Below are 24,417 nucleotides of genomic sequence, written 5' to 3' on the forward strand. Positions count from 1 at the left end.
AAAAACTTGGAATCCTAAACTCAGGTCTTAGCTTGCAGTGGGATGAGTTCCCAGTGAGTACCGTGGGGAAGGAGCTGTTTCTCTTGATGTGCAAATGGGCAGCGAGTGCAGGTCCTCGGTGCTGTCTCGACATCTGTCTGTTTACTCTGTGTTTCCAGTTCTGAGGCAGAAAGCTTTTATCTGCCCCGGTCTCTTCTTATGTCACTGTTTCCACAATACAAGTGGTAGATACCAATCTAGCAGTCAAAGACAGGGCCTGGCAGAGGAGGAGGAGGAAGTAGAAAGCATCAAGAGGTTGGTGAAAGCTGTTTGTTCTGGTGCCCTTTTGAATGAGACGTTGGCAGCAGTGCTCCCTCTGGGATCAGGTGTGTGCTTGTACCTTGCTGCTCTGGGTCCTGCACGGCGAGTTTCTTGGCTGTATTTTGCAGAGGGTGGGGGTAGGGGTGGTGGCTTTTCAAGTCTGCCTGAATGCAAATAAATACCTGAGAAGACCTTTAATGCAGTGACAGGTGTCTGCACAGAGGGAACTTGGTCTGACCTGTGTGGAATAGAGAAAAGGGAGGAGTGAGCAGAGGAGCCACGGGCTGGGTGAGAGCTGAGCCTGAGCACAGCACTCCCTGCTGCATCCCATGCTGTGCTTTCTTGGCTCCAATAATGGCATTAGCACCAACCAGCATGCAGTAGGACAGTAGGATTTCTTTCCCTGTGGGTTGCTGAGCTGTTCAGTATCCCACTGGTGTGTGCAGATGTTCCACTGCTGTTTGCAGAAGCGACAGGAGTCTTTGTCCAAGGCGTTGGTGGGGATTAATCACTGCAGAGGTTTGGGATGTTTTATTCTGTGCTCCAGCTGTCCTGGCTAACAGTCAACTTTATTTAACCTGTTAATATCTGAGAGCAAGGCCCCGAGTGTCTTCTCCACATGTGGAGAGCAGGCCTTTCTTTTTCTGGAATCTGCTGGCCTGTGAAAGGCTTGCAATGAAGAAAGCATGGCTCTGACTGTAAATAAATCCTTTCAGATTCCAGTTGGACAACCAAAGGAATTCAGCAAATTCCTATTTTTCTAATCATGACATGCCTTCATTTTAATGCTCTTCTGACTGGCAAATCTCATCTTGCACTGCTTTGAAAATAACGGGCAAGAAGTTGTAATTCTGGCTTGCAAGCAGCTGCCGTTGTGCTCCTTACAGGTGTCAGTGCTGTGGCTTTGGCCATGTGGCTGCAGGACCCTGCATGTGTCCGACTCAGGAGTGGGGAGTTCTCCCCAAACCTGTAGCTCTGGGTTTCTGTGGGGTGTTGACTCAGCCCCAGGTCTGCCTGGATCTATTTGCTCTTGCATTTGCTTCCTTACCTGGAGAAAACCCTGCATCCTGCAGTGCTCACTGACTGTTTGGTATCTGTGTCTATAAGTGGAAAAATCTGTCTAACATTCCACCTCACCAAGTGTCTGGCTCTCACTGCTAGCCCATCGCTCTTTGTAATTTTATAACTGCCTAAGAAATTAAATCTGTGTTGTGATAAGTATTCTGTGTCTTCTTCCTTTTGTTTGCTACTTGAAGATGGGGCTGGATAAGATCAGAGTATGGCTATGTGGCTCAGACAAAACAGCAGCAGTTCTGAGCCCTCAGCAGTGCTTTGTAGCTGCTCTCCACAGACACTGTCAGCTTGGGCTTTGCAGGGACTGGGAAAGGACAAGCTGAGTTTTTCCTGGCACATTTTGCTTGCAAATGTATTTTTCCCTCTTGTTCCTCTTTAAAGCTGCTCTTCCCAGGACTTGCATTTGTGTATTTTTCTCATGCTGCTCAGGTGAGTTTGATAAGTGCCTTTATTCCTTTTTTTTTTTTTTCCATGGGATGCATCTCAAGCAGTACTTTCATACCCAGCCCACTCCCTGTGCTGTCGCTCCAGGCTTGTTGCTTCTCTCATTCAAGCCCTGGAGGAAGATGTGGAGTGAGCCCTTGCAGATGGCAGAGGAGGCAGCTCCTGCTTCTGAATCCTTCCTCCTGCAAAGCACCGACGAGAGCTTTGATGGGGTGGACAAGAGGAGCCAAAGCCTTTCTGCTCCTCCTGGCAGTGTTGGAGCACGCAGGATGAGATGAGGGTGAGGCTCTCCCTGTTCTCCCGTGGCTGTTTCATGGTGAGGCCTCGGCTGAGGAGCTGCAGGCGCCGCCTCCCCTGATCCAGCTCTGGAGGGCAATGCTGCCCTGTCGCTGCTGCTTTGTGCCTTCCTTTGCTCCAGGCAAAATCGGCTCTGCTAGCTCAGATGAGTGTCTCTAAACTGTTCGCTAGGCTGCTGGTGATGTTTCCCTGTCTCTGCCTGGAGCAAACTGAAGATCTGAGCTGGATTCAGGCAGTGGCAGTGACTTCCATCTGCTGTGGTGATGCCAGCAACTCCCCTGTCCCCTGTGTCCCAGGTGGATAGAGCCATCCAGACCCACTGATGCTTCGAGAGGTCCAACAGCCCCTCTGCCTCTCCCCTAGGGGAGCAAAGCAGAATATTCCCTGGTAAGCATGGGGAAAATTGTAAACAGTGGGTCACACCCAGCCCTGAAATAGGCAGCTGTGGTTGCCTTCAGGGCAGCAGTTTGAATTCTGTCTGCTATTACTGAGTTTGGCCCACTGAGCATGAGTTTCCAGGGAAGGGACTGAGCAAGGCCATGTCCAATTATTTATCTTATTACAAGGGTAAGCATGGACCTGTGCCTCTGTTCCTCCTCGTTTTCTCTTGGTACTGAGTAAGCTTTTGGCTTTAGCTGTGATCATCTGCCCAGTGGTCAGGCCCTGACACCCCTCACTATGCAGGGCCTGAGTCCAAGATGAAACAACTGAACAGAAACACAATCCTGGTGTGAACAGCCCTGCTTGGGCTGTGGCTGAGCTGAACACACTGCTGGGAGCAGAGAAAGGAGTGAGACACCAGCACAGCAGCTCACGCTGCCCCTGGCCTGACTGGTGTGCAAGGTGGATGTAGCAGCACTCATTTTTTAGAGTCAGTGGGCAGAAAGGAGGAGCTGGAGCCAGAGGTGAGCCCCAGCACCACTCTGATCCTGCCCCAGGCTTGGGAGCAGCTTGTCCCCCTCTGCAGCACCCACACTCAGCTGCTCTGTGAGCATTCACCTCTCCCGTGCCACATCCAACCCACAGCAGTCTCAGACAGGCCCTTGGCAGAGGCTTTTTTGGCTAATTAATGAACTATGAGCTAATTGAGGGCACTGTGCCCAGCTTGCTGGAGCTGAGGATGGCTGATGCTGGCTCCTCCAGCACTGGGTTATGTTTTGGGTTCGGGATTTTAGCAGAGAACTCTACTAAGTTAAAGTTTAAAACAAAAATTTGGAAATTGTTGTGTCTGGGGTAAGTTCATAAAGTAAGCTAGAGGGTTTGGCAGTATTTTGATATTTTGGACACTGTTTTGCAGGGGCAAGGGAGAGACTTTTTTCTCCACAAGTGCAGTCTGGAGCTGGGGAGCAGCGAGTGATGCAGGGGCACGGATGCACTTTGTCCCTGTGATCAGATCCACCTTGGCCACACGGTGGGTGCAGAGTCACTTTTGGGTGTCAGCTGGTGTGTAACTCCTCAGCATCTCCCTTGTCACTGCTGTCCCCTCCTCCCTGCTTGAGGGAGGCTGGTGACACCATCAGCCACTGCTTCTCAGCAGCTCCAGATCGGGGCTGATAATTTATTTTATCTGAGGAGGGCAGGCAGAGGGATGGGCCAGAAGCTGGGCCTGTGGCTGCTGAAGGGAAGGCTTCTAGGGGCCAGCACTGGGGGGCTGTGCTCTGCTCTTGTGCAGCTGCTGGATGGAGCTGCAGGGGCCTGGGGCCACAGAGTGTCTCTGTCCCTTCCTTGGGACCATCCCAGCCTTCTGTCCCCAGAGCATCCATGTTCTTTCTTCCCTTCCCTGGTACCATCCCAATCTTCTTTTCCTGGAATATCAGTGTTCTTTCCTTCCTCTCCTGGGAGTTTCCCTGCTCCTCCCCTGGGAGCATCCCAGCCTGCATGTTCCCTAGCAGCATCCCAGTTTTTTCCTCCCATAACCTCCCTACTCTTTTGCTGGCAGCATCCCAGCCTTTTCCCCTTGGTGCATCCACACTCCTTCCCTTGTTTACTGCCAAGACATCCCTCCCCCACTTCTTCAGCAGCTCTGCAGCACCTTCTGTGCCTGCTGAGGGCACCTGCCTTGCACTTGTGCTCCTCGACCCAGAGCAAAATGTGAGAGAGAGGAAAAATACTGCTCTGTGTTCGCCTTCACCTGAGCCAGAACTGCTGGGGGAGGCAGAGGGTGCTTGGCTGCTGAGAGTGCCACGGGCTCCTGCCTGGAGCTTGATCCATGCTGGGAAGAGGGGACTGTGGTGGGGCCAGAGCAGAGTGGCTCTGGCTTTGTGACACTGCTCTGCTGTGTTTTCCTGAGCAAATAATGCTGCAGCTTTTGGAATTGGGCCCAAAAATTGAGTTCTGGCAGGGGAGGGCAAAGCTCTGGGCTCCACCTGGCCCCACATCTCTGCTGTTGGCTGAAGCCTGGAGCAGGGCTGGTGTGAAGGGAATTACAGACCCTCTGTGTCCCCTCTCTCTGCACCATGGGACACAGGGCTCTCTGCTCCAGCTGTCCCCTGAGGAGCCCCCTGCTCTCTGTGGGCACCAAGCATGGTGAAATCATGCAGAGCAGCTCTCCTCTCCTTACCCAAAAACAATTTTGGAAATGAAAGGCGGGAGACAGAGCCAGGGACGTTATCTCACCCCTTTCTACCGTTTCAGATAGGAAACAGCCTTTCATCTCTCCCAGGGTGAAAGGCAATTTGCATTTCAAGAGGTCAGGACGAAGCTTTTTCTCTATACCATCCCAAATTCGTTATTCAAAGTCTATTTGGAAACAAAACAACACACGCAGGGGAAGATGGCCTCTGCAGGCTCAAATTAACTGCTCCTGTCATCCCTGATTTCCCTGGCTGCTGCTGGAGGATGCTGGATCGAGGAGGAGGCACAGGTACTGCTGGAGATGTGAGTGGAGCAAACCTGTGAGCTCCAGGGCTCGGGGGTCTCCCCTGGGAATTGGGGAGGGCTTTTCATCCCCCTGCCCTGCACAAGCTTGGCTTGGAGAGGTCAGGTCCTGAGGATAGCTCCAAACCCACCTCCCTGCAAACCCTGCTCCCTTCCAGCTCCCACACTCGCCTGGGCTGGGACCTCAGCCTGGCTCCAACAACCCAATCCTGCCTCGTAAAAACCCTCTGGCAGCCTGGAGCTTCGCTGGGGCTTGCTGGGCACTGGTGCTTTGTTTTCTCAGCTGCTGCCTCTGCCCTCACTGTTGCCACTTATTGATATCAGAGTTTGCATTAGCAGGTGCAGCTCTGGGATATTCAATTACCTATAAAGAGCTGTAGCAAGGCAAGACATTGCTGGAGGCATCAAGGCCGTTGGTTTCAGGGTTTTTTTCCTTGGTTTCAGGGTTTTTTTCCTTGGTTTTGGGTGCTTTGTTTTGGTTTTCTACCTTGCATTTAAGGAAGATGTGAGGATGGGTAAAGTGGCATTGACTGCATAAAAAACATAAGTAAAAAGTGAAGTAAAGGGAAGGAGAAATAAATAAATAATCCTGTTTATTAAATAAAACAGCTGGGTAGGGAAAAAAATGATCTCCGGGAAGAAAGCAGCTCCCTGGGCTATTTTTAGCTCTTTTGTTTCTCCCCCCCTTTCCACCCCCACCCTCCTTGCACAGTCTGAAGGTTTGGTGCATGTCAATCCTGCTGTTCTCCCTCACCTCCTGAGTGCCAGGTGATGTGCTCTTTTCTTATTTTCTTTTTTTTTTTTTTTCTCTCTCCTTTTTGTGCATCTTATTTATAGCAGGGAGCTGGGGGAAGGGCAGCAGCATCAGGAGAGGCCATGCAGGCATTGCCCTCGGTCCTGGCCAGGGAAAGGAGGGGGCAGCAGGGGCTGAGCCTCTCCTGCAGCATCCAGGGGCTGGACGTGGTCCTCTCTCTGCTCCTCTGCAGCTCCAGGAGCTGCTGCAGCCCCCTGAGATTCCCTTTGCCTGGATCTGGGGGCTCCAGCAGCTCCAGGGTAGGGGCCACATTTGGTGGCTCCTCTCACCTCTTGCACCAGTGGGGCTGGATGAGCCCTGGATTTCCATTTTCCTGGATTTCCATCAAGTCTTTCTCCCTCTAGGCACCATCATTCCTAAACCCATCCCAGCGAAGCTCTCCACTACCCCCTGGCACTCAGCCCTGCAACCTTCCCCTTTCCCAGCCATCCCTCCCAACTCCCACACCTCCCACCACCTCTCCTGGATGCTGCTGCTGCCCCAAGGCCCCTCTCCCCTCATCTCCTCTGCCACCAGCTCCCCCCTCACCGAGCATCCTCGTGGGCTCCCATCTTTGTGCCTTTATGGAAGAAATACATAATTCTTTTATTATTCAATTAGGGGTTTAACACACAATCAGGTGATCGCTTTAAGAGGATTTCCTATAAGGCAGGATTTGAATAACGGGCCTATGAGTAATATATTCCCTTAACTGGTTTATTCCTTTATCAGATTTTTTTTTTCCCCCTAAGCACTTTAATGCATTTACTTTCCCATTGTCGACACTTTTCTCCGAGCTCTTCCTCCCTCCCCGAGCTTATGCAAATCCCCCGTAAGGCGTTTAATGCGCCGTGTGTGTCAATAGTGCCCAAATCTTGGCGGCAGCATTAGGCTTCATGCATGCCCCGGCTGATTAAGAGGGGTGGTGGGGCCAGCCTGGCTGCCCAAACCCCCTTCTAACCCCCACCGTGGGGCCTCTGCTCTGGGAGCTGCATTTTTGCAGAGAAAAGGCTGAGCTGAAAGTAGCTTTTCTTCTGCAGGGTGAATGGGGAGCTCCGGGCTGACCTGCCCGCCGCTGTTTGCTGCCCTGTCGCTCAGATTTCGGGCGGTGTGGAGGTGTTCGCTGGCAGAGGGGGATGGCTGTGGGTGGGATGTGAGCGGAGGGGGAAGAGGAAGGAGGTAAAATTACCCCTGAGCCGGTGTCAGTGTTGGTTTGTGCACACACAGTCCAGCCTGTGTGGCAGTGGATGCTCAGGGTGCCTGCTGGAGCCCTCTGGGAATGGCATGGGCATCACTGGCCCACTTTTTGTGCCACCAAGGGCTGAGGTCATGTCACCTCACCACGCTGCCCAGCCTCCCTCGTGCTGTGGGTTTGCTTCCCCTGAGGCAGCCCCTGGAGTTTGTTTTGGGGGGAGTTAAACAGTCTTTACAGACACAGGGTGTGATGGACACTGGGGGAGAGGCCTGGAGGCGGGCTCAGGGGGATGTGTTTGCCTGCTCACCTTGGTGGAATGTTCACTCTGACACCTGCAGACAGTGCTGGGACACTGGGGAAAGGGGAGCCTGGGGAGGAGAGCAGCAAAGGAATAGCAAAAAAGGGTTGGACTGGAATTCCTGGTGTTCCCACTGCCTGAGGGTTTTGTGGCTGCTGGTGAAGCCCTTTGTGAGCACAGCACTGGGGTAACACCCCCTCCAAGGGTACCCGTCACCATTTTCTCCTTCCAGAGCCAAATCTCTCTCAACCTGCGTCTGTAAACAGCCCGGTGAGTGGGAGAGGGCTGGACCGGCCCTTCCCGGCGTTGTTTCCTCCACGCCCACCACTGATTGTCTCCTTTTTTATCCCGTCCTGCCGCTCTGCCTGTGCGTGCAGCAATTATGCAAAGTTGCAATCAAGGAGCTGAATTAGGAGCTCATCTTGGATTAATTAGTGATGGATGCAAATCTGTTCCAACAAAGAGGAGCAAAGGGAGTGCAAAGGCCATGGGTATCCTCCCAGGGTTTCTCTAGCTCTCTCAGGCTCGTTTGAGGGTAGGAGGGATGCAGAGTAATGCCTTGCAGGAGAATTGGGGCATCCACGTGAAAGAATTTGGTTCTTGGCCTTGGGACAAGGCTTGGGCACCCCAAAGCTGATGCTCAGCTCAGCCCCTGCATCTCCCTGGAGGTTTTAAACCCAGAGATTTGGGCTTAGAGCATCTCCTCCCACCCCAGCCTTGCTGCAAAGCTTGGGGAAAAACCAGTTAATCCCTGCGGCCTCCAGAGCTGAGCTCCTGCCAGCGCTGGGGATTTCTGTTTGCCTGCAATCGGATTGTGACAAACTCCTCCACTTGCACTGAACAAATTCCCTGGCTACTCCCCGCTCCTTGCAGGCCCCAGTAATCCCCTGAGTGTGACTCTGGCCAAGAGGCAACATCCCTGATTAATCCCCGGCGTCTCCGTGCAAAGCCGCTGCTGCCGAGGATGCTCCCGGGGCTGGCACGACACGCTCGGCCGGCGCTGGGAGCAGACTCCGGGGAGGGATGCAGAGGATGCAATGCTGTTTAAAGGAGCTTTTCCAAGAGGGGATTGCAGGCTTGAGAACAGCCTCTTCTTCCCCTGAAGTGGAAAAGATGGATGTGCAGTGCTCCTGGAGGGGGTGGGAAGGGGAGTGTAGATGTTTCATCCCTTTGCCTGCCCCCTCCTCAGTGTCACCCACCCCAGCTGGTGCACAGGGAGGCACCCACTGGGCACAGAATAACCAGAGCAGGCTGGCAGGGTGAGCACGGCTTGGTAAAGGAGCTCCTGGCTCACGGCTGTGCCCACAGGGATGGGGACAGTAGGGACAGCCCATTCCCATGGTTCCCAAGAGTTTAAAGCCTTGGCTTGAGGCTTTTGGTGTGCAGACAACTGAAAGGTCTTTCCTTCCTCTCCCCTCTGCAACAGCAATGATTTATAAAACCTGACTCGGCTGGAAGGCCAAGGAGAAAAACAACAATACAGGACATTTCTGGAGATGGTCCTAATCCAGCATCTTGGAGCCAAATGAATCAGCAGCTTCTTATTCTGCCGGCAGGATTAGTCAATGTTCATCCAGGCTCCTGGGAAGTGAGGTGAGGCTCTGCATAGCAAGGAGAGAGGTGGCCACAGGGTGTTGGCTGGTTCATGGAGCCAAGCAAATCCCTCTTTGTAATCCTGCAAACATTGCTGGGATGCACCCACTGGTGCTGGGAGCCATGGGACAGCAGGGAGAGGCAGGAGAAGGAAAAAATACCGCTAAAAATCTGCAGTGTGGGTGAAGGATGAGGCTGTTGGATGTGGAGGGTGGGGGGAAAAAGACTCAAGGCTGGGGCTGTGTGTAAGGGATGTCCCTCATGCCACAGGGACCAGCATGCCTGGGACCAGGAGCACCATGCCTGGCTGGTTTTCCTGGCTGTTAAAGTGGGTCAAGCAGAAACCCAAGGAGCATCTGAGCTCGGCAACCTTGAGCCAACTATGTGGAAGCTGAATTATTCAGGGCCAGCTTAAAAAATTGAAGAGCCCATCAAAACTCCAGGAGAGCACAGCCCATGGGACCCCCATACCCTTGTCAGGCAGAGGCAGCTCAGCCTGCCCATGCTCAGGGGGCACCTTGGGCATTTTGGGAGGGGGGGACAGTGTTGTTTGTGTCTAACGCTGCCCTTGGGACTGGGGAAAGCACCCAGCAAAGTTCACCCTGATGGATTCATCTCCCTGTAGAGCTCCAAGCTGTAGCAGTTTCCTTGGGTATCCCAGCATGGCTCTGTCACACCTAGAGCAGGAGCAGTTGGAAGGGAACGCCCTTGTCCCCTGAAATGGGGATCTCTTGATTGTGTGGCTTTAGAGAGGAGGCTAAAACTTGCTCTTTGCCACCAGGTGTTTGGTTGTGGCATCACCCCATGGCTTGGAGAGCATCACATCCTCTTGGGAGCTGAGGTGCTCCCCTCAGCTTGGTCATCTCTGAAGGACCATCCCTGCTTCTGTTCCTGGGGCTTTGGGATGGGGAGAACCAGCTCCTGGGGGGAATCCCTGTGGTGAGTAATGCTGCCTGGCGAGCGCTGGGAAAAGGCGGGTGCCCATATGCTGCAGCTCATTCTGCTCTTTTCGTGGAGAACTCTCCCAGTCTGGGTGCCAAACTGCAGCACACACGGCCAGGGAACCCCCACCACGCTCACCCCCGGTGAGTTTTTACATTTCTAAGGTTCCCTGAAGAGGGTGATGGAGTCTGGTGTAGAGCAATGGGATGTACCCCAAGGGAAGTGAGGTGCTTTGAGATTTTATGGTGACGCTATGAAATTAGAGCTGAACAAATGTGCCAAAGCAAACAGCCCAAAAAATCCCCGTTTGCACCAGAGGGCCGAGCTGTGCAGGTGCTCAGCTCAGAGGGGAGCAAGGAAGGCTGAGCCCCAGCTCCAGGCCGTGCTTGGCACAGCAGTCAGGTGCACTTTGAGCCAAACTCCGTCTATTTCAGCCAAGGAGAAAAGATGGAAATTTCCACCTGGCCTGTTTTCTTCCCTGTGATGGATTTGCAGGAGCCCCTTTCCCCAGCCCCGCTCCCGGCAGCAGGAGGTGGTGCAGGAGGCTGTGTCTCTCATTTCCTCTGGCGGCCGCAGCAGCAGCAGCGCATCCCCGGCCCCACACGCTGATTTACACAACGCAGCATTTATTGACTGCGAGGAGATTGTCATTCACAGCCCGGCGCCGTGCAGCAGCGGGCTGGAGCAGGGATGGTTCCTCCTCTCCTTTCTGCTGCCTCCATCCTCACACACTCCGGGGGCAGAGCCCAAGGATGGTCCCCCAGGGCTCTCACCCAGCTAGCTGGAAGGGGGCACCTGCTGAGTCCCCCTTCTGTGCCTTGCTACTCCTGGAGATCTCCGTGATGGAGCCTGCAGCCTGGTCCAGCTCACCCAGCCCAGGAGGGGTGGGGACACCCACGAGTTCCCTGCCTGGGTCACCCACCCTGGGGACACGTGTTTTCTCCCCGGACAGAAATCTACACTGCCCCATGTCGCTGGTTCCCTTCCTCCTCTGCTTCCATTCCCTGGTTTTGGAAGGGAGCAGAGACCCTCCTGGGCTGTTTCCTCAAAAAGCTGGGGGATTGCTGTGTTCTGTTAACCAGAGCTTCCATCCATCCATCCATCCATCCATCCATCCATCCATCCATCCATCCATCCATCCATCCATCCATCCATCCATCCATCCATCCATCCATCCATCCATCCATCCATCCATCCATCCTGATTCCATCAGCCCCTCTTAGACAAAACCTTTCACAGGGCAGGAATGACCCTGTCCCTGAAAATCTCATGCTCTGAATGAAATTACCGGGGCTTTCTTCCTAATTAATCTCTCTTGGCAATTAGCTCCGGACCTCCGAAATCCCTCCAAGGCGCCTCTAGCCGGTACCTATAGGCGGTACCTACAGGCGGTGCCTATGGACAGGGGTGCTGGCGAGCGCTGGGAAAGCCTCTCCCGCGGCCCGGGGCCGGGGGGGGCTCGGGGGAGGAGCGGGGGGCGGGCGGGAGGCAGACCCGGGGGGAGGCAGACCCGGGGCCGCCCCCGCTCCGCGCCGCCGCCGCCGCCGCACTCGGTGCCGGCCCCCTCCCGGCGGAGGCTCCGGTATGGCGGGGCCGGGGCCCGGCGGCCGCCGGGGCTGAGCGGGGAGGGCCAGCGCCGGTGTCGCAGAGCCGCCGCGGCGGAGAGAGGTAAGAACCGCCGCGACCTGTTGTGCTCGGCCGGGACCGCCGGGGAGCGGGGGGAAAGGAGGGGAAGCCGCAGCTCGGAGCCTTTGCCCGCCCTGGCCCCACTGAGCATCTCTCCGGCTCCCGTGAGCATCCCCCGGGCGCGGCCGGGGCCGCGCTCCGCCCGCCCAGGAGCTTCTCCTTCAGACCGGGACGTGGGTTACTGAATTCCCCCCATTTATGGCTGGCAAGATGTCGGGGGACGCTTTTGCCAGAGCAAAAACCGCTTTTGTGCCCTAACAGGAGGGCTGCGGTGCCCGGGGGTCGAGCAGAGCCGGGGGGCAGCGGGGCAAGGGCTCCTCTCGGGTGAGACCCCTCACCCCTGCCCGCGATGGAGAAACGCTCCCAACCCCCACACTGGGGCCACAGGGGCGGCAGGGTGTAAACCCGTAGGGGCAGACGGATGTAAATCCAGCGGGAGGAGAAAATCCAATTTACGGCAGCGCAGGGATGCTCGGGGGAGCGAGGCGGAGAGTGCCGGAGGCTGGTCCAGCGCCGCGGCTGTGCAGCGCATCCCGCATCCCGCTCCGCTCCCGGCCCCGGCAAGTTTGGGCCACACACAGTACGTACGAGGCTTTTCCAGCTGGTATGTTCTCCAGCTGGGATTCCTGCTATGGAAAAACCCTGCAACAGGCGTCCCGGCATCCCGGGAGATGCTTCCCACTGGGTTTTATTGCCTGGGGTGGCAGCAGGCACAGGAGGGTGTGGGTGAAGGGGATTGCAGACAGCTCCCCTGGGAGCAGCAGGCCGGAGCGGTGCCCCCAAGACAACGTGTCCTGCTGGGCTGTTCTGCTCTTGGACGGGGGGTGTTGGGGTGAACCCCAGCATGGGGAGGGAGGGGGACCCCATCCACCCCCCCAGCAGTGCTGTGACCTCAGCACAGCCCCGGGGCCAGGGCAGTGCTGCCCTGTGCACCTGCCCCTGCAACAGGGAGCGTTTTAGGCTCCAGGAACTCACTCACAGGGTCTGTGGGCATCACGTTTGCCCCCCTCCTCAGGGACCTCCAGCATCCAGCACATACTGGCAGCTGGAAAACCTCTGCTCCTGCAAACGCCATCTCTGGCAGGGAGACCAAAGAAATCACTGTCATTGATTTTTCCTCCCTTGCCTGACTCAACCTACTGCCTTGGAGGAGATTTTTTCACCATCACCACCACCCCTGGATGCCAGGGAGATCTGCAGGAGGTGGGCTGGGGACAGGCAAGGAATTCAGAGCAGCCCCCTGGGGTTGCACCGCAGGGATGAACCCTGTTGTGGATGGCTCCAGTAGGGTCACTGGAGGATGTTGAGTATTTGAAGAGTTCATTTTGGGGTGCATTTAGTGTGATGCTGGGGACTCTCTGGCAGGTCTGTGCTGGCTCTGATTCCCCAGAGAAGCAGATCTGGAAAAAGCAGGGTCAAATCCCTTCCCCTCTCTGAAAGCTGCTGGAGTGTGTCTGCCCAGGCCAGCAGCTCTGCCTCAGCCCCAGGCACCAGAGATGCTGAAAAGGGCAAAAAGCAGAGCAAATGTGCTGCCTGCAGGGAGCTGGGGCTTCCCAAGGCAGCCGGGACCTTCCCCGCAGCCGCCTTCCCTGGGTGAATTCCATCCATTAATTTCTCTAATTGCTTTTGGAAATCACAGTGGCATTTGTCTTTGGTAGCATCCCAGGGAGGTGCTTAGCCAGGCTGTGCCTCGGGGGTGGCTCAGTGGGTCCCCCATGGGCACTGCTCACCACCCCAGAGCCAAAGTTCTGCTCAGAAGGTCGGTGGATCCCGTTTGCCTGGGGGAAATCATTTTTCCAGGTGGAAAAAAAAACATCAGAACAGCAAGGTGGAGAAGGCTCAGGGCTCATTGTCCTTTACAGACTCCTGGCATCACCCGGAGGGGACCTGTGCACCCCGGGGGTGTCACTGTCACTGCTGTCCCTCCTCCCAGGGTGGCCAGGATGGGCTCGGTGGGAGCCGAGCGCTTCAAGGAGCTGAGCCCGGCGGTGACCCCGGAGGGGAACGTGGTGATGAGCTTCAGCTTCGACAGCTACCAGCTGGAGGAGGACGAGCTGCAGCGGGGCAGCCAGGCCAAGGGTGTCCTCACCTTCATGGAGCCAGGTGAGGGCAGGCACGGCCCAACCTGACCCACAGCCAGATCCAGGTTCCCTGCTGGGTTCCCACCCGCTTAGGAGCTTCCTGGGATGGGTTTAATAGCCACAAATAGCCTGAAACACCACAGTATTGCCCACTACCCTTTTTCATCCCTTTTTGTACCTATGTGAGCCACCAGCACATCCTGTGACAGTGGTGCCCTGGTTCTCCTGACAGGCTCACCCCCAGCCTGCAGCTTCATCTTTCTCCATGCAGGACTCAGGGGCACTCCTGGGATTCACCCCAGCCCTGCTCCACATCCTGAGGTACCCTGTCCACCTCTACACCCAGCTCTGACCCTTCCTGCACCTTGACTTGTGCTGTTACCTGCACTGCCTGGCTCTCAGCTTGTTTAGCTGCAATTAAAACTCACCAGACCCCCAAAGCCCAGATGTTTTCCTGCCTCCTGGGTCTCCACTGAAGTGTCTTTATTTAGGGAAGGAACTGCTCAGAGCTGGGGCTGTTTATTTGTACATCTACAGGGAGCTGAGCTGTTTCATCGCCTCAAGGCTGAGGTCTCATGTGGGTCCCAGAGGTGCAGCAGTGCCCCTGTCATGTCTTTTTCTCTTTCTTTCCTCTTCTGGAGCAGTTTCTGAGGACCCTGAGCCCCAGGATCGATACCATGGGATTTATTTTGCCATGCTGCTGGCTGGGGTGGGTTTTCTCCTGCCCTACAACAGCTTTATCACCGATGTGGATTACCTGCACCATAAATACCCAGGTAGGTCTGGAGCAGCTCCAGCACAACCCTGACACCCCAGACCTGGAGAGAGCTCAATCCCACTTCCAAGGGAGTTGAACTCCTGTTCCCCCCCCATCACTTGCTTCTCTCCAGGGACCTCCATTGTCTTTGACATGAGCCTCACCTACATCCTGGTGGCCTTGGTGGCCGTCATCCTCAACAATGCGCTGGTGGAGCTGCTGAGCTTGCACACCCGGATCTCCGTGGGTGAGTGGGGTCCCTGCACCCCCAGGCAGTGCTGTCCCCATGCCGTGCCCCTGCCACCACCTCTGTCTCCTCCTCACAGGCTACCTCTTTGCCCTGGGGCCCCTGCTCTTCGTCAGCATCTGCGACGTGTGGCTGGAGCTGTTCAGCCGCAGACAAGCCTACGCCATCAACCTGGTGGCTGTCGGGGTGGTGGCCTTTGGCTGCACAGGTATGTGGCAGAGCAGCTGGGCTGGGACATGGCAGGTGGGGGAGGGAAACAGCCCCATCCCTGAGCCGTGGTCTCTGGGGACAACCTCCTGTTCTGCTCCCTGTAACCCTCAGGTCCCTGTCCCATCCCATCCACCTCTGTCCAGGCATTGTGGGACTAGCCAGGGACACAGCACCAACCTGTGTATTGGTCACTGACACCACTGATCTGGGCCACCATGGTGGCATGCCAAGCCCCTACACCTGGTGGCCACGCTGGGTGGGAACAGACACAGTGGAGCATCCAGGGAGGGGAAAAAAGGCCCTCCTGTTTTTGGAGCAAGGAGGCTGCTGGAAGGAGCAACTCCCAGCTGGCACAGCACATGGGTTCCCTCTGGGATTTCTTCCCCCTTCCTGGAGTTTTGGCTGCAGCAATAATCCTTCCTTCTCCCCTCTGTGCCTCTCTCCTGAAGTGCAGCAATCCAGCTTCTACGGCTACACGGGGCTGCTGCCCAAGCGCTACACGCAGGGAGTGATGACAGGAGAGAGTAAGTACCCACAGCCACTGGCCTTGTCCACAGCCCACCACATGGACTTGCACCTTCTCCTGGGGCCCCAGTGAGCCACACCTGGGCCCCCACTGGCCCCAGCACAGCCAGCAGATCAGGGATACCCCAGGGTGCTCCCCAGTTTCTAAGCCCCTGCACTGTCATGCCAGGCTGGGGGTAGGGATGCCTGCCAGGAGTTTTATCACCCCAAAATCACTGCTGGTGACTCCTCTATACTGGGAAGCATCCCTTCCACCTGGTGGGGGGTGATGAGGATCCCTGAGCTGGGATTCAGTGGGGCCCAGCACCGACAGCTCCCCCGCCCCACCAGGCACCGCCGGGGTCATCATCTCGCTCAGCCGCATCTTCACCAAGCTGCTGCTGTCGGACGAGAAGGAGAACACCGTCATCTTCTTCTTCATCTCCATCGGCATGGAGCTGACATGCTTCATCCTCCACCTCCTGGTGAAGCGCACACGCTTCGTGCGTTACTACACCGACAGCTCCCGCCAGGGCCTCCCCGAGAGCCGCGGGGCCGGCGAGCCCAGCACCGGCTACCGCGTCCACCACGACGTCACCTCCGAGGACGTCCGATTTGTAAGCCAAGCGTGGGTTTCTCTGCTGTCCCCCAGGGTTCTTTGACGCTGCATCTCAACACTGCTGTCCTCTCTCCTCTCATCCAGGAAAACCGGGAGCAGGGGCAGCCGAGCTCCCCACGGGGCAGCCCCGGCCCCGAAGCTGAGCTGGCTGGGAGTGGCACCTACATGCGCTTCGATGTCCCTCGGCCCAAGATCAAGAGGAGCTGGCCCAGCTTCCGAGGTGAGTGGTGGGTTCGGGGAAAGCCATGCCTGTGGGGTGGGATAAATGATTGGTGACCCAGAGTTATGGGGGAGAATCATCCCTAAGGCTGGAGAGGGACTTTTGAAAAGGGCATGGAATAGCAGGACAAAGGGAAATGGTTTCAAACTGACAAGAGGACAGGATTAGGTGGGATATTATCCAGAAATTCTTCCCTGTGAGGGTGGGGAGGCCCTGGCACATGCTGCCCAGAGAAGCTGTGGCTGCCGCATTCCTGGAAGTGTCCAAGACCAGGTTGGACGGGGCTTGCAGCCACCTGGGATAGTGGAAGGTGTCCCTGTGTGTGTCCGTGGCACGGGGTTGGAATTGGATAGTCTTTAACAGTCCCATCCCAAAACCATTCTGTCATTCTATGATTCTATGAATCCTTTCCTAACGATGTGCCGAAAACCATGGGGCAAAATAATTTTTGGAAGGCATCCCTGGAGATCAGACAAAGCTCTCAGGCTCTGCAAGGGGGCTGGGCTGCAGTTTTGGCTGAGCTGTGCTGCCTGTCCCTGCCAGACATGCTGCTCTACCGCTACGTCGTGTCCCGCCTCATCTGGGCCTACATGCTCTCCATTGCCATGACCTACTTCATCACACTGTGCCTCTTTCCCGGGCTGGAGTCGGAGATCCACAACTGCACGCTGGGGGAATGGCTCCCCATCCTCATCATGGCCATCTTCAACCTCTCTGACTTTGTCGGCAAGGTAGGAGAGAGGGCAGAGCCAGCACAGTGGGGGTCTGTCCTCCTTTGGTGCCCTCTTTCTAAGCCACCTGGCTCCACCAAGGGTCATCTCCACCCACGGGGGTCTAACCAGTGTGAGGCTGGTGCTCACCGGCACAGCCAAGGTTGGGTTCCTACAGCAGTTGGTCTTCCCACCATCTCATCTCCTTGTCGCCCCATTTTGGGCACAGCAGGGCCTGCCCCAGTCTCCTCATCCCCCCAGCAGAATCTCTGCCCTCGCTGCAGATCCTGGCTGCCCTGCCCTATGACTGGAGAGGGACCCACCTCCTCGTCTACTCCTGCCTCCGCGTGGTCTTCATCCCCCTCTTCATCATGTGCGTCTACCCCAACGGGCAGCCCACCTTCGGCCACCCCGCCTGGCCCTGCATCTTCTCCCTCCTCATGGGCATCACCAACGGCTACTTTGGCAGCGTGCCCATGATCCTGGCCGCGGGCAAAGTGAGCCCGGAGCAGCGGGAACTGGCAGGTAGGACCAGGCCCTCCCGGGAATCCCACGTGGTGTGGCCAGAGCACCTGACACCCCCTGTCCCTTCCCACAGGGAACACCATGACCGTGTCCTACATGACGGGCTTGACGCTGGGCTCTGCCGTGGCCTATTTTGCCTACAGCCTCACCAGTACCTCCCACAGCAGCTGTTTCTACACCGAAACCTCCAATGGCTCCTTTACCTCGGGCTACTGAGCCCTGGGTCGGGGCAATGGGGACAGGATGGGACCAGCTTCCCACCATGGTCCCCAGAGCCCCACATCCCTCCTCAAGGAGGGAGCCTGGAGCCAGAGAGCCACCCCAGCATGGACAAGGACTGGTATCCTGTTGGCACAGGGCTGTGGCATTGCCAAATGGCCTGTGCTGCCCAGCCAGGCACTGTGCAGGGCCACTGCTTGGGGTGACATTCCTCCCACCCCAGGGGACAGTTCTTGTTGCTTCTGGGGGTCTCCCCATCAGCAATGTGCAGCTCTCCAGTGAAGGCTGGGGATCTTCTGTTTGCACCAAGCCATTGACAGGAGGAAGAAAATACTGCCAAATCCCAAAGGGAATAGGACCAGCATTAGGGAGGAGGGTGATGGAGGGCTGGTGAGGAAGAAGAGGAGCAAGAGAGGAAAGAAGCACTCCTTCAGTCTCCCGTGGCTCTGGGAAGGTGGGTCTCCACTTCCATTGATGGTGCTGCAGGTTTTCATCAGGAATGGCTTGAAATCACGGTCCCTCCCTAAATATGCGAATCATATGGTTGGGGAAAAAAAGATTTGTTTTTTTACTGTGTCTTGTTTTACCCCTCCCCAACTGCAACAGAGGCAGGGTCTTGCCTCCCCTCACTCCACACTGTGAATCTGCTCCATTGCAAGGGGTAGAGGGGGGTCCCAAGGCTACAGCACTGCCAGTGCCACCTGCAGGCCACTGCTGAGCTTCAATTTTACTGCACAGGATGTAAGTGAAGCTGATTAAATAATTAAATGTCTTTGCAACCATGGCTGATCCTTAGCTGTGCCACACACAAGTGTATGGGTGGCACTTGACTGCTGGTGATGGGCTGGGCAGGCAAACACACACAAGATGGTGCCTGCTGCCTGTCTTGTTGGGTTTTTGGGGTGCCCCTTGTGCTGGTCTCCATCTTCAGGGCCCCCTTTGTCACCTGGGGTGGCTGAACGTGTCACTGGGTTACACCAAACTCCTGCCAGCCTGCAAACTGCTATGGGCAGCACACAGGAGAGGGAACAGGCCACGAGGAGCAGAAAACATCAGAAGGTGCCAACACCATGTTTTGGGACCAGCTGCACCTCGCTGTGCCAACTGGCGGGTGCCATCTCCCAGGGAATCAAGCCCAAGGAGCCAGTGAGTGCCAGGCCTGGCCCCAACCTGGCCCCCACAGCACAGGAGGGTCTGGCTGTGCCAAGCTCCTGCCTGTATGAAGTGCAGCTCACACCAAAAAAGGGCAAATCCAGCGTTTCATCCTCAGCACATGGTGCATCGAGCACGGTGGCAGAGGGAGGACTCACATCTCCAGGCCACAAGCCCTGTCCATAAGACACCTCTACTCCACTGTCCAGTCCTGTCCAGCGGTGCCACCAACTCACACAGATGGGTTCTCCCCAAAAAGCCATCAGGCACCTGGGTTGTGTCTTTCTCCAGGGCAGGGGCTGAGCCAAAAAGCCATCATTGCCACCAAGGAGAGAAAAACCCTGCGGGGTCAGGACAAGCGAGACAAAGAAAGATGCTTCGTTGGGTTGCTTTTTTTCAATTAGATTTTTTTTTTTTTTTATGAAAAAAGATCACACGGAGTTCTCCAACAAACAGAATGCCAAAAAAATTGTTTTAAACAAAACATAAACAAAACAAAACAAAAAGACAAAAACCTGGCTCTCCTTTCCTCTCGATTGTCTGAAATATCCTTGTGTTCCATAGAAGGCAGTGGGTTTTAAGTGCTTTCTATTTAACATTAGCATAAAATCTCTCTCGCGCGCTCTCTCTCTCGCTCTTTTAAAATATGCTCACACAATTTGCTTCTAGAAGTACAGTACACTTTGAGCGTGGGGGGTGTGCCTGTTCCCAGATCATTTACAATCACAATCCAACAGGAAATAAAAAATAATATTCTAAACGTCAGACTGTGTTCATTTCTGCCGTTGTGGGTTTTTTTCTTTTTTTGTTTTTTATAATTTCATAATTTTTTTCACAGTTTTAAAAAGTTTATATTTATATATATATATTTATATTTATATTTATAATTAAAAAGTTGAATCCATTTAAAGACTTATAATACAGGAGGGCTAAAGAGTCTTTTGGTACATTAAAACTGTACAGGCTAGAACCGTCACTGTCCGCCGTGCCGAGGCGCCGGTGGCCCGGGGTGGAGATGGTACGAGCTCAGCACCATGTGGCTTGTTTAAAGGACGAGGGGTAACTCTGTGGGGCTGTCCCTCACCCCTGAGCCCCGGCCTCCAGTCTCTGGTACGCAGCCAGGGTGGAGAGTTTCCAATCTGTCCTTGGCTTAAGCGTCTCCCCAGTGGAGCCTGGGCCGAGCCGGGCCGCGCTCCGCATCCCGGCGATCCGTAGTGCGAGTCGGGAGTTGCAAAGATCAGTGCGTCTCTTGGAGTTTTGTTTTAAGTGCAAGGATGGTGCGTCGTTCTCCTCAGGTTCTCCTCCAGTGTTCCCTCTTGCCAGGTGTAACCCTGGAGCAGCAGTGGCAGTGGCCAAAGGAAGCTCAGCTCCTCCGTGGCTGGAGGAAGCTGAACGGTGCAGTCCCTGAGCCCAAGGTGGCAGCGGGGCTCTGGCTGTGGGAGCGCCGTGAGCAGGCACAGCCGGGTTCACACACTGCCCCCATTCCCTTCAAACGACGGGCAAGGCTTCCCAGCAGCTCCACGTCTCAGCACAGGCAAGGCATGGCAGGTAAAGCTGGGTGAGGGATGCCAGAATCCAGTGGCCTCTGATCTTCTCTCCTCCAAGCACCAAGCAGCAGCTTTTCCCAGTCTTTTCCTGCCCCTTCACTGCAGCTTTTCCCAGTCTTTTCCTGCCCCTTCACTGTACGCTCCAAGATGAGGTCTCAGTTTGCCACGTGTCACCCCCCTTTGCCACCTGCTTGCTCCCTCCTTTGCAAGGCAGAAAAGGTGCAGAGCTGCAGAGGATTCAGACTGTTCAAGGCAGTGGGAAGGCAGCATCCCAGACTGGATTTTGTCTCTTCCACCTGGCTCCTGCCGGGCCAGAGGATTCTCTTCTGCCATCTCTGTGCTGGAGCCAGCCCTGCCCTTTCATGCTCCACATGCTGCCAGAGGGGCCTCCAGGGAAAGGGAACAGCAAAAAGGCGCTGAGAGGATCGAGACGAGGCGCTGAGAGAGACTCATCTCCTTTCTCTTTCACCCTGTCCTTCCTATAAAGGGTCATGCGAAACTAAGCAGGAAAGGAAATATAAGGACGGAGAGGAGCGCACACAGAAGGCAAGAGGGTCCTTCCATGTGCGGGCGGCTTCCGAGTTACTGATGGGGAAAAATGACACAAAAGGGATCCCTCCTGCTGGGGGGTCCCGCTGGTGAAATGATCACGAGACCCATGTGCTTTCCTGGACCAAAAGGAGGAAGGGAGAAGTTGGTCAAGTGTCACCGTACTTAAAGCCATTTCCAGAAGAGGCTCGGGGTTCAAGCACCGCCACCACCACCACCCCAATGGCATCTTCCTCGAGTCCTGTAACTGCTTCCCCAACCCCATTCTTCAGCCTTCTCCTTCCTCCTCGCGTCTCTCGTGCTCTCCTGTCTGTAGTGTGACACAGAAATGAGCATTGAAAGAAACAATCATGTCGTCTGAACAGGCACGTCCTCAGGTTTGTCCCATCCCTTCCCAGGGGGTGGCATGTGTCCCCTGGGCGGTCAGCAGATGACAGGGACCCCGTCAGTGTTGAAGATCATGCCCGTGGTGGGCTCGTAGGTCCCTGCAAGGTAGTAGAGGTCCTCACTGTCTTGGTATTTCTTTGTCTTTAGCATCTGCTCATATTGATCCAGACCAACAACAAGACACTTGTGTGAGATGGTCTGGACATCATTTTCATCCACGTGAGAGGACTGGTAGAGAGCTCTCTGCATAACAGGAAGGGAAGGAAGGAGGTGGGAAAAAAAGGAGCCATTAGATCACACAGCATTTACAGCATCATCTTCAATAAGCAGGAAAGACACCCATAATAATGGGATAGGACTCAGCTAACACTCAAGAACATCGCACTCACCCCAACAGCCAGCCCAGGGGAGGGACACTGGGAATCTGCACAGGCCCATGGACAGCCTGAACAATCCCTCCAGCCCACTGAACCTGGCTTTCACTTGGCTCCCACTGATGGGGATGCTGCAGCTGCCAAGTGCACATACAGGGAAATATGGAGGCCAGGAGTGTGTCACCCTCATTTCAAGGATGCAAATGCAAAGATGGGTGCTGGATACCAGCTCCCTGTTCTTCCCCACACCCAGCACCTGCAGCTACTCCACCCTCCCAGAAATACCCACCCCAAGTCCTGGGCACTGCAGACCTGGCAGCTGAGGCAAAAAGCAAGAGCCAGAGAAGTTTGGGGGTCATTTCCCAACAGTATTTATTTTTTACAGGGTACCCAACATTCCTTCCCAGTCTTCTCCCAGTCTCACCAACCTCCATAAAGTCCTTCCTCTGGTTGGATGCCTGCAAAGCTGTGGCCAGACTCCTGCCCGATTTCTGATCCCAGCGCTGTGCCCAAGAAGAAAAGAGGAAACAGAAATGATACCCTGGTGAATTTGTTGTTTTTCCATGCCATCACCTCCAGCCCACCACATGTGCTTTTAGACCTTCAAACCCTTACCACTGCCACTAGAAATAAATCCTGCTGCAAACCAGCTGCACACATGTGTGCAAAATTTAGTGTTTCTGAGTACCAGGCCTATCCTTACACATTAAAGACTTGATCTGGCTCTTGACACTTTTTTTGGACCCACACAAAAGTCTTTATTTCCTAATACAAAGAAACCCACCCCTCCCTTCTTCAAGTGGCCAACATGGGCTTGCCCACACCACATGCAGCCCCCACAAGATGAAAGAATGGGGGGTACCAGTAAAAAACTGGGCTTTGGGTGTTTTCCTCATCGTTAGAAACAAAAGGGAGCACGGAGCTTTGCAGCCCTCTCAGCAAAGGAGACCAGCCTACCTTGCCTTCATTGAGTTTCTTCCCAGGGTTGGTTTCTTCTGGGTGATAAAACCATTTGACTCGGACCACCATGTTATTGCCCCAGGATTCCCACATGCTCTGGATCCGGCCAATGTAGGGCAGGTTGGGGCGGCCGGCGGAGAGGAAAACTGCGCAGTCTCCGATGCGGATGATCTCCTTGCCCCGCACGATGGCCTTGTAGAACAGCTTCCTGGCCTTCCCTTTCATTCCTCGTCTCTGCCAAGAGAGGATCATGCAAGTGGTCAGCCAGGGATCACCCACATTTTCCCTACAAACCAATGTTTGCCCTGTTTGTCCTGCATTCATCCCTTTGCGGTTGGCAGCATTCCCACAGGAATTGGGGCAGAGGGATGCACCACACAGAATGGCTTCCCCAGCACAGTGAAAGCCAACCCCCATCTCCCTGCACACTGGACACACCACGCCAGCACTTCCACCACCCCAGGAAGAGGCACCAGAAGGCAAAACCAGTGCTGAGCACTACGGAGCATTTACCTGCGTGGGTTTCCCAAACCACTTCCACAGCTGCCGTGCCGGGAGGAAAGCAGCGATCTTGGGCCTGTTCTCCACGGAGGGCAGGCGCTGGCGCTTGGCCAGCTCCTTGGTGGTGGGCAGGTGGATGCCCTCGCGCTTCTTGGGCCGGCTCTTGTTGCCGCTCTGCGGCGCTGCCGGCTGCTGCACCGGCTGCTGCGCCGGCTGCTGCGCTGGCTGCTTCTGGCTCTGCGGGTGGGAGGACGCCCGGGATTTCCCTGCCTGCTTGGTTTGCTTGGGTGGGAGGGTTTGCTGCACCGAGGAACTCGGCTGGGCCTCAGCTACTTCGTCGTCAGAACTACAGGAGGAATCTTCATCCGTCGTGGAGGAGGAAGAAGAGCTGGAGCTTGATGAAGAAGAGGTTGATGAGGTGGAGGAAGAGGAGGAAGATGAAGATGAAGAGGAGCTGCTGCTAGAAGAGGAAGAAGAGGAAGAGTTGGAGGAAGAGAGAGGGGTAGATGCTCTTGAGCTGGCTGAGCTGCTGTCCTGGGCTTCCCCGTGGTTCTTCTCAGCCTCCTCTTCTCCCTCTGACTCCGAGCTGCTGTCACTGCTGTTGCTCTCAGACTCCTCCACACCTGCTGGAGCTGCTGCCTTTTCTTCCTGGTCCTTCGAGGCAGCAAGGCTCTCTGCTGAGGCATCAAACTTTCCTCCAAAACTAGCAGGGGAAGGGTCTCCCTCAGCCACCTTGGCTCGGGAAGATTTCTGCTTGCCCTCCACACTCACTGCAGCAGAATAACCCAGCCCCAAGAGACTCTTCCCATCTCTGCGACTGGCCAGGTTCGAGTCCTCCAGCATCCTCATTGCCTCCTTCATCTTCTTTGTCTTTGGAGACATCACACCCTCATGGTCCAGCTTGATCAGGATTTCATTGTCATGCTTCCTCTGAGCCTTGACCATGGTGCCAAACTCTTGTGTCTCTTCTGTGGGCCGCCCTTTCTTGGCCTTGGCTTTGGACACTGAAGCATCGCTGGATCCAAAGGCCGCCAGCGTTCCTGGGAGATCGCTGTAGGGCTCCGTGCCCAGGATGCTGCCAAACACAGCAGGCTGGTAAGAGGGTTGGGGGGGGCTGTGCAGCTTCGTGGAGATCTTCATTTTGCTGGCTTTTGACCGCTTTTCCTCTGTGGAAGCAGGAGAGCCTCCAGTCGGCAGTGGTTGCGATTTTCGTGACCCCTTCATGCTTGGCTTGCTCAAGCAGGCCGGCTTCTCTGGGACTGAGGAGGTAACAGGTGAAGACTCCACCTGATCCTTCTCTTCAGGCAAGGCAGCCTCTTCTGCAGAGGGGAAGAAACGCAAAGACATGATGTTATC

At 55.5% G+C, this 24,417-nt stretch overlaps 2 protein-coding genes across 4 annotated transcripts in view; one reads left to right on the forward strand and one right to left on the reverse strand.

Annotated features, from left to right (window-relative positions):
• The first annotated feature begins 11,436 nt into the window (after window positions 1–11,436).
• SLC29A4 (solute carrier family 29 member 4) lies at window positions 11,437–19,563 on the forward strand. The gene is made up of 11 exons (XM_050979918.1): window positions 11,437–11,481; window positions 13,433–13,602; window positions 14,225–14,356; window positions 14,471–14,584; window positions 14,664–14,792; window positions 15,244–15,318; window positions 15,650–15,915; window positions 16,002–16,137; window positions 16,681–16,868; window positions 17,132–17,372; window positions 17,446–19,563. Exons 2-11 carry the CDS (start codon window positions 13,443–13,445, stop codon window positions 17,586–17,588), a joined length of 1,584 nt encoding a protein of 527 aa, XP_050835875.1. The 5' UTR covers window positions 11,437–11,481; window positions 13,433–13,442; the 3' UTR covers window positions 17,589–19,563.
• Window positions 19,381–24,417, reverse strand: part of TNRC18 (trinucleotide repeat containing 18) — a 53,982-nt gene continuing 48,945 nt past the window's right edge. For all 3 annotated transcript variants that reach the window (XM_050979916.1, XM_050979917.1, XM_030229911.2), the window contains exons 25-28: window positions 23,074–24,380; window positions 22,558–22,794; window positions 22,029–22,103; window positions 19,381–21,469 (exon numbers count right to left, since the gene is read on the reverse strand). In XM_050979916.1, the coding sequence (XP_050835873.1) occupies window positions 21,263–21,469; window positions 22,029–22,103; window positions 22,558–22,794; window positions 23,074–24,380 (1,826 nt within the window). In that variant the 3' untranslated portion in view covers window positions 19,381–21,262. The remainder of the gene's footprint in view (window positions 21,470–22,028; window positions 22,104–22,557; window positions 22,795–23,073; window positions 24,381–24,417) is intronic.

The sequence above is a fragment of the Serinus canaria genome, chromosome 14, assembly GCF_022539315.1.
Source record: "Serinus canaria isolate serCan28SL12 chromosome 14, serCan2020, whole genome shotgun sequence".
NCBI lineage: Eukaryota > Metazoa > Chordata > Aves > Passeriformes > Fringillidae > Serinus > Serinus canaria.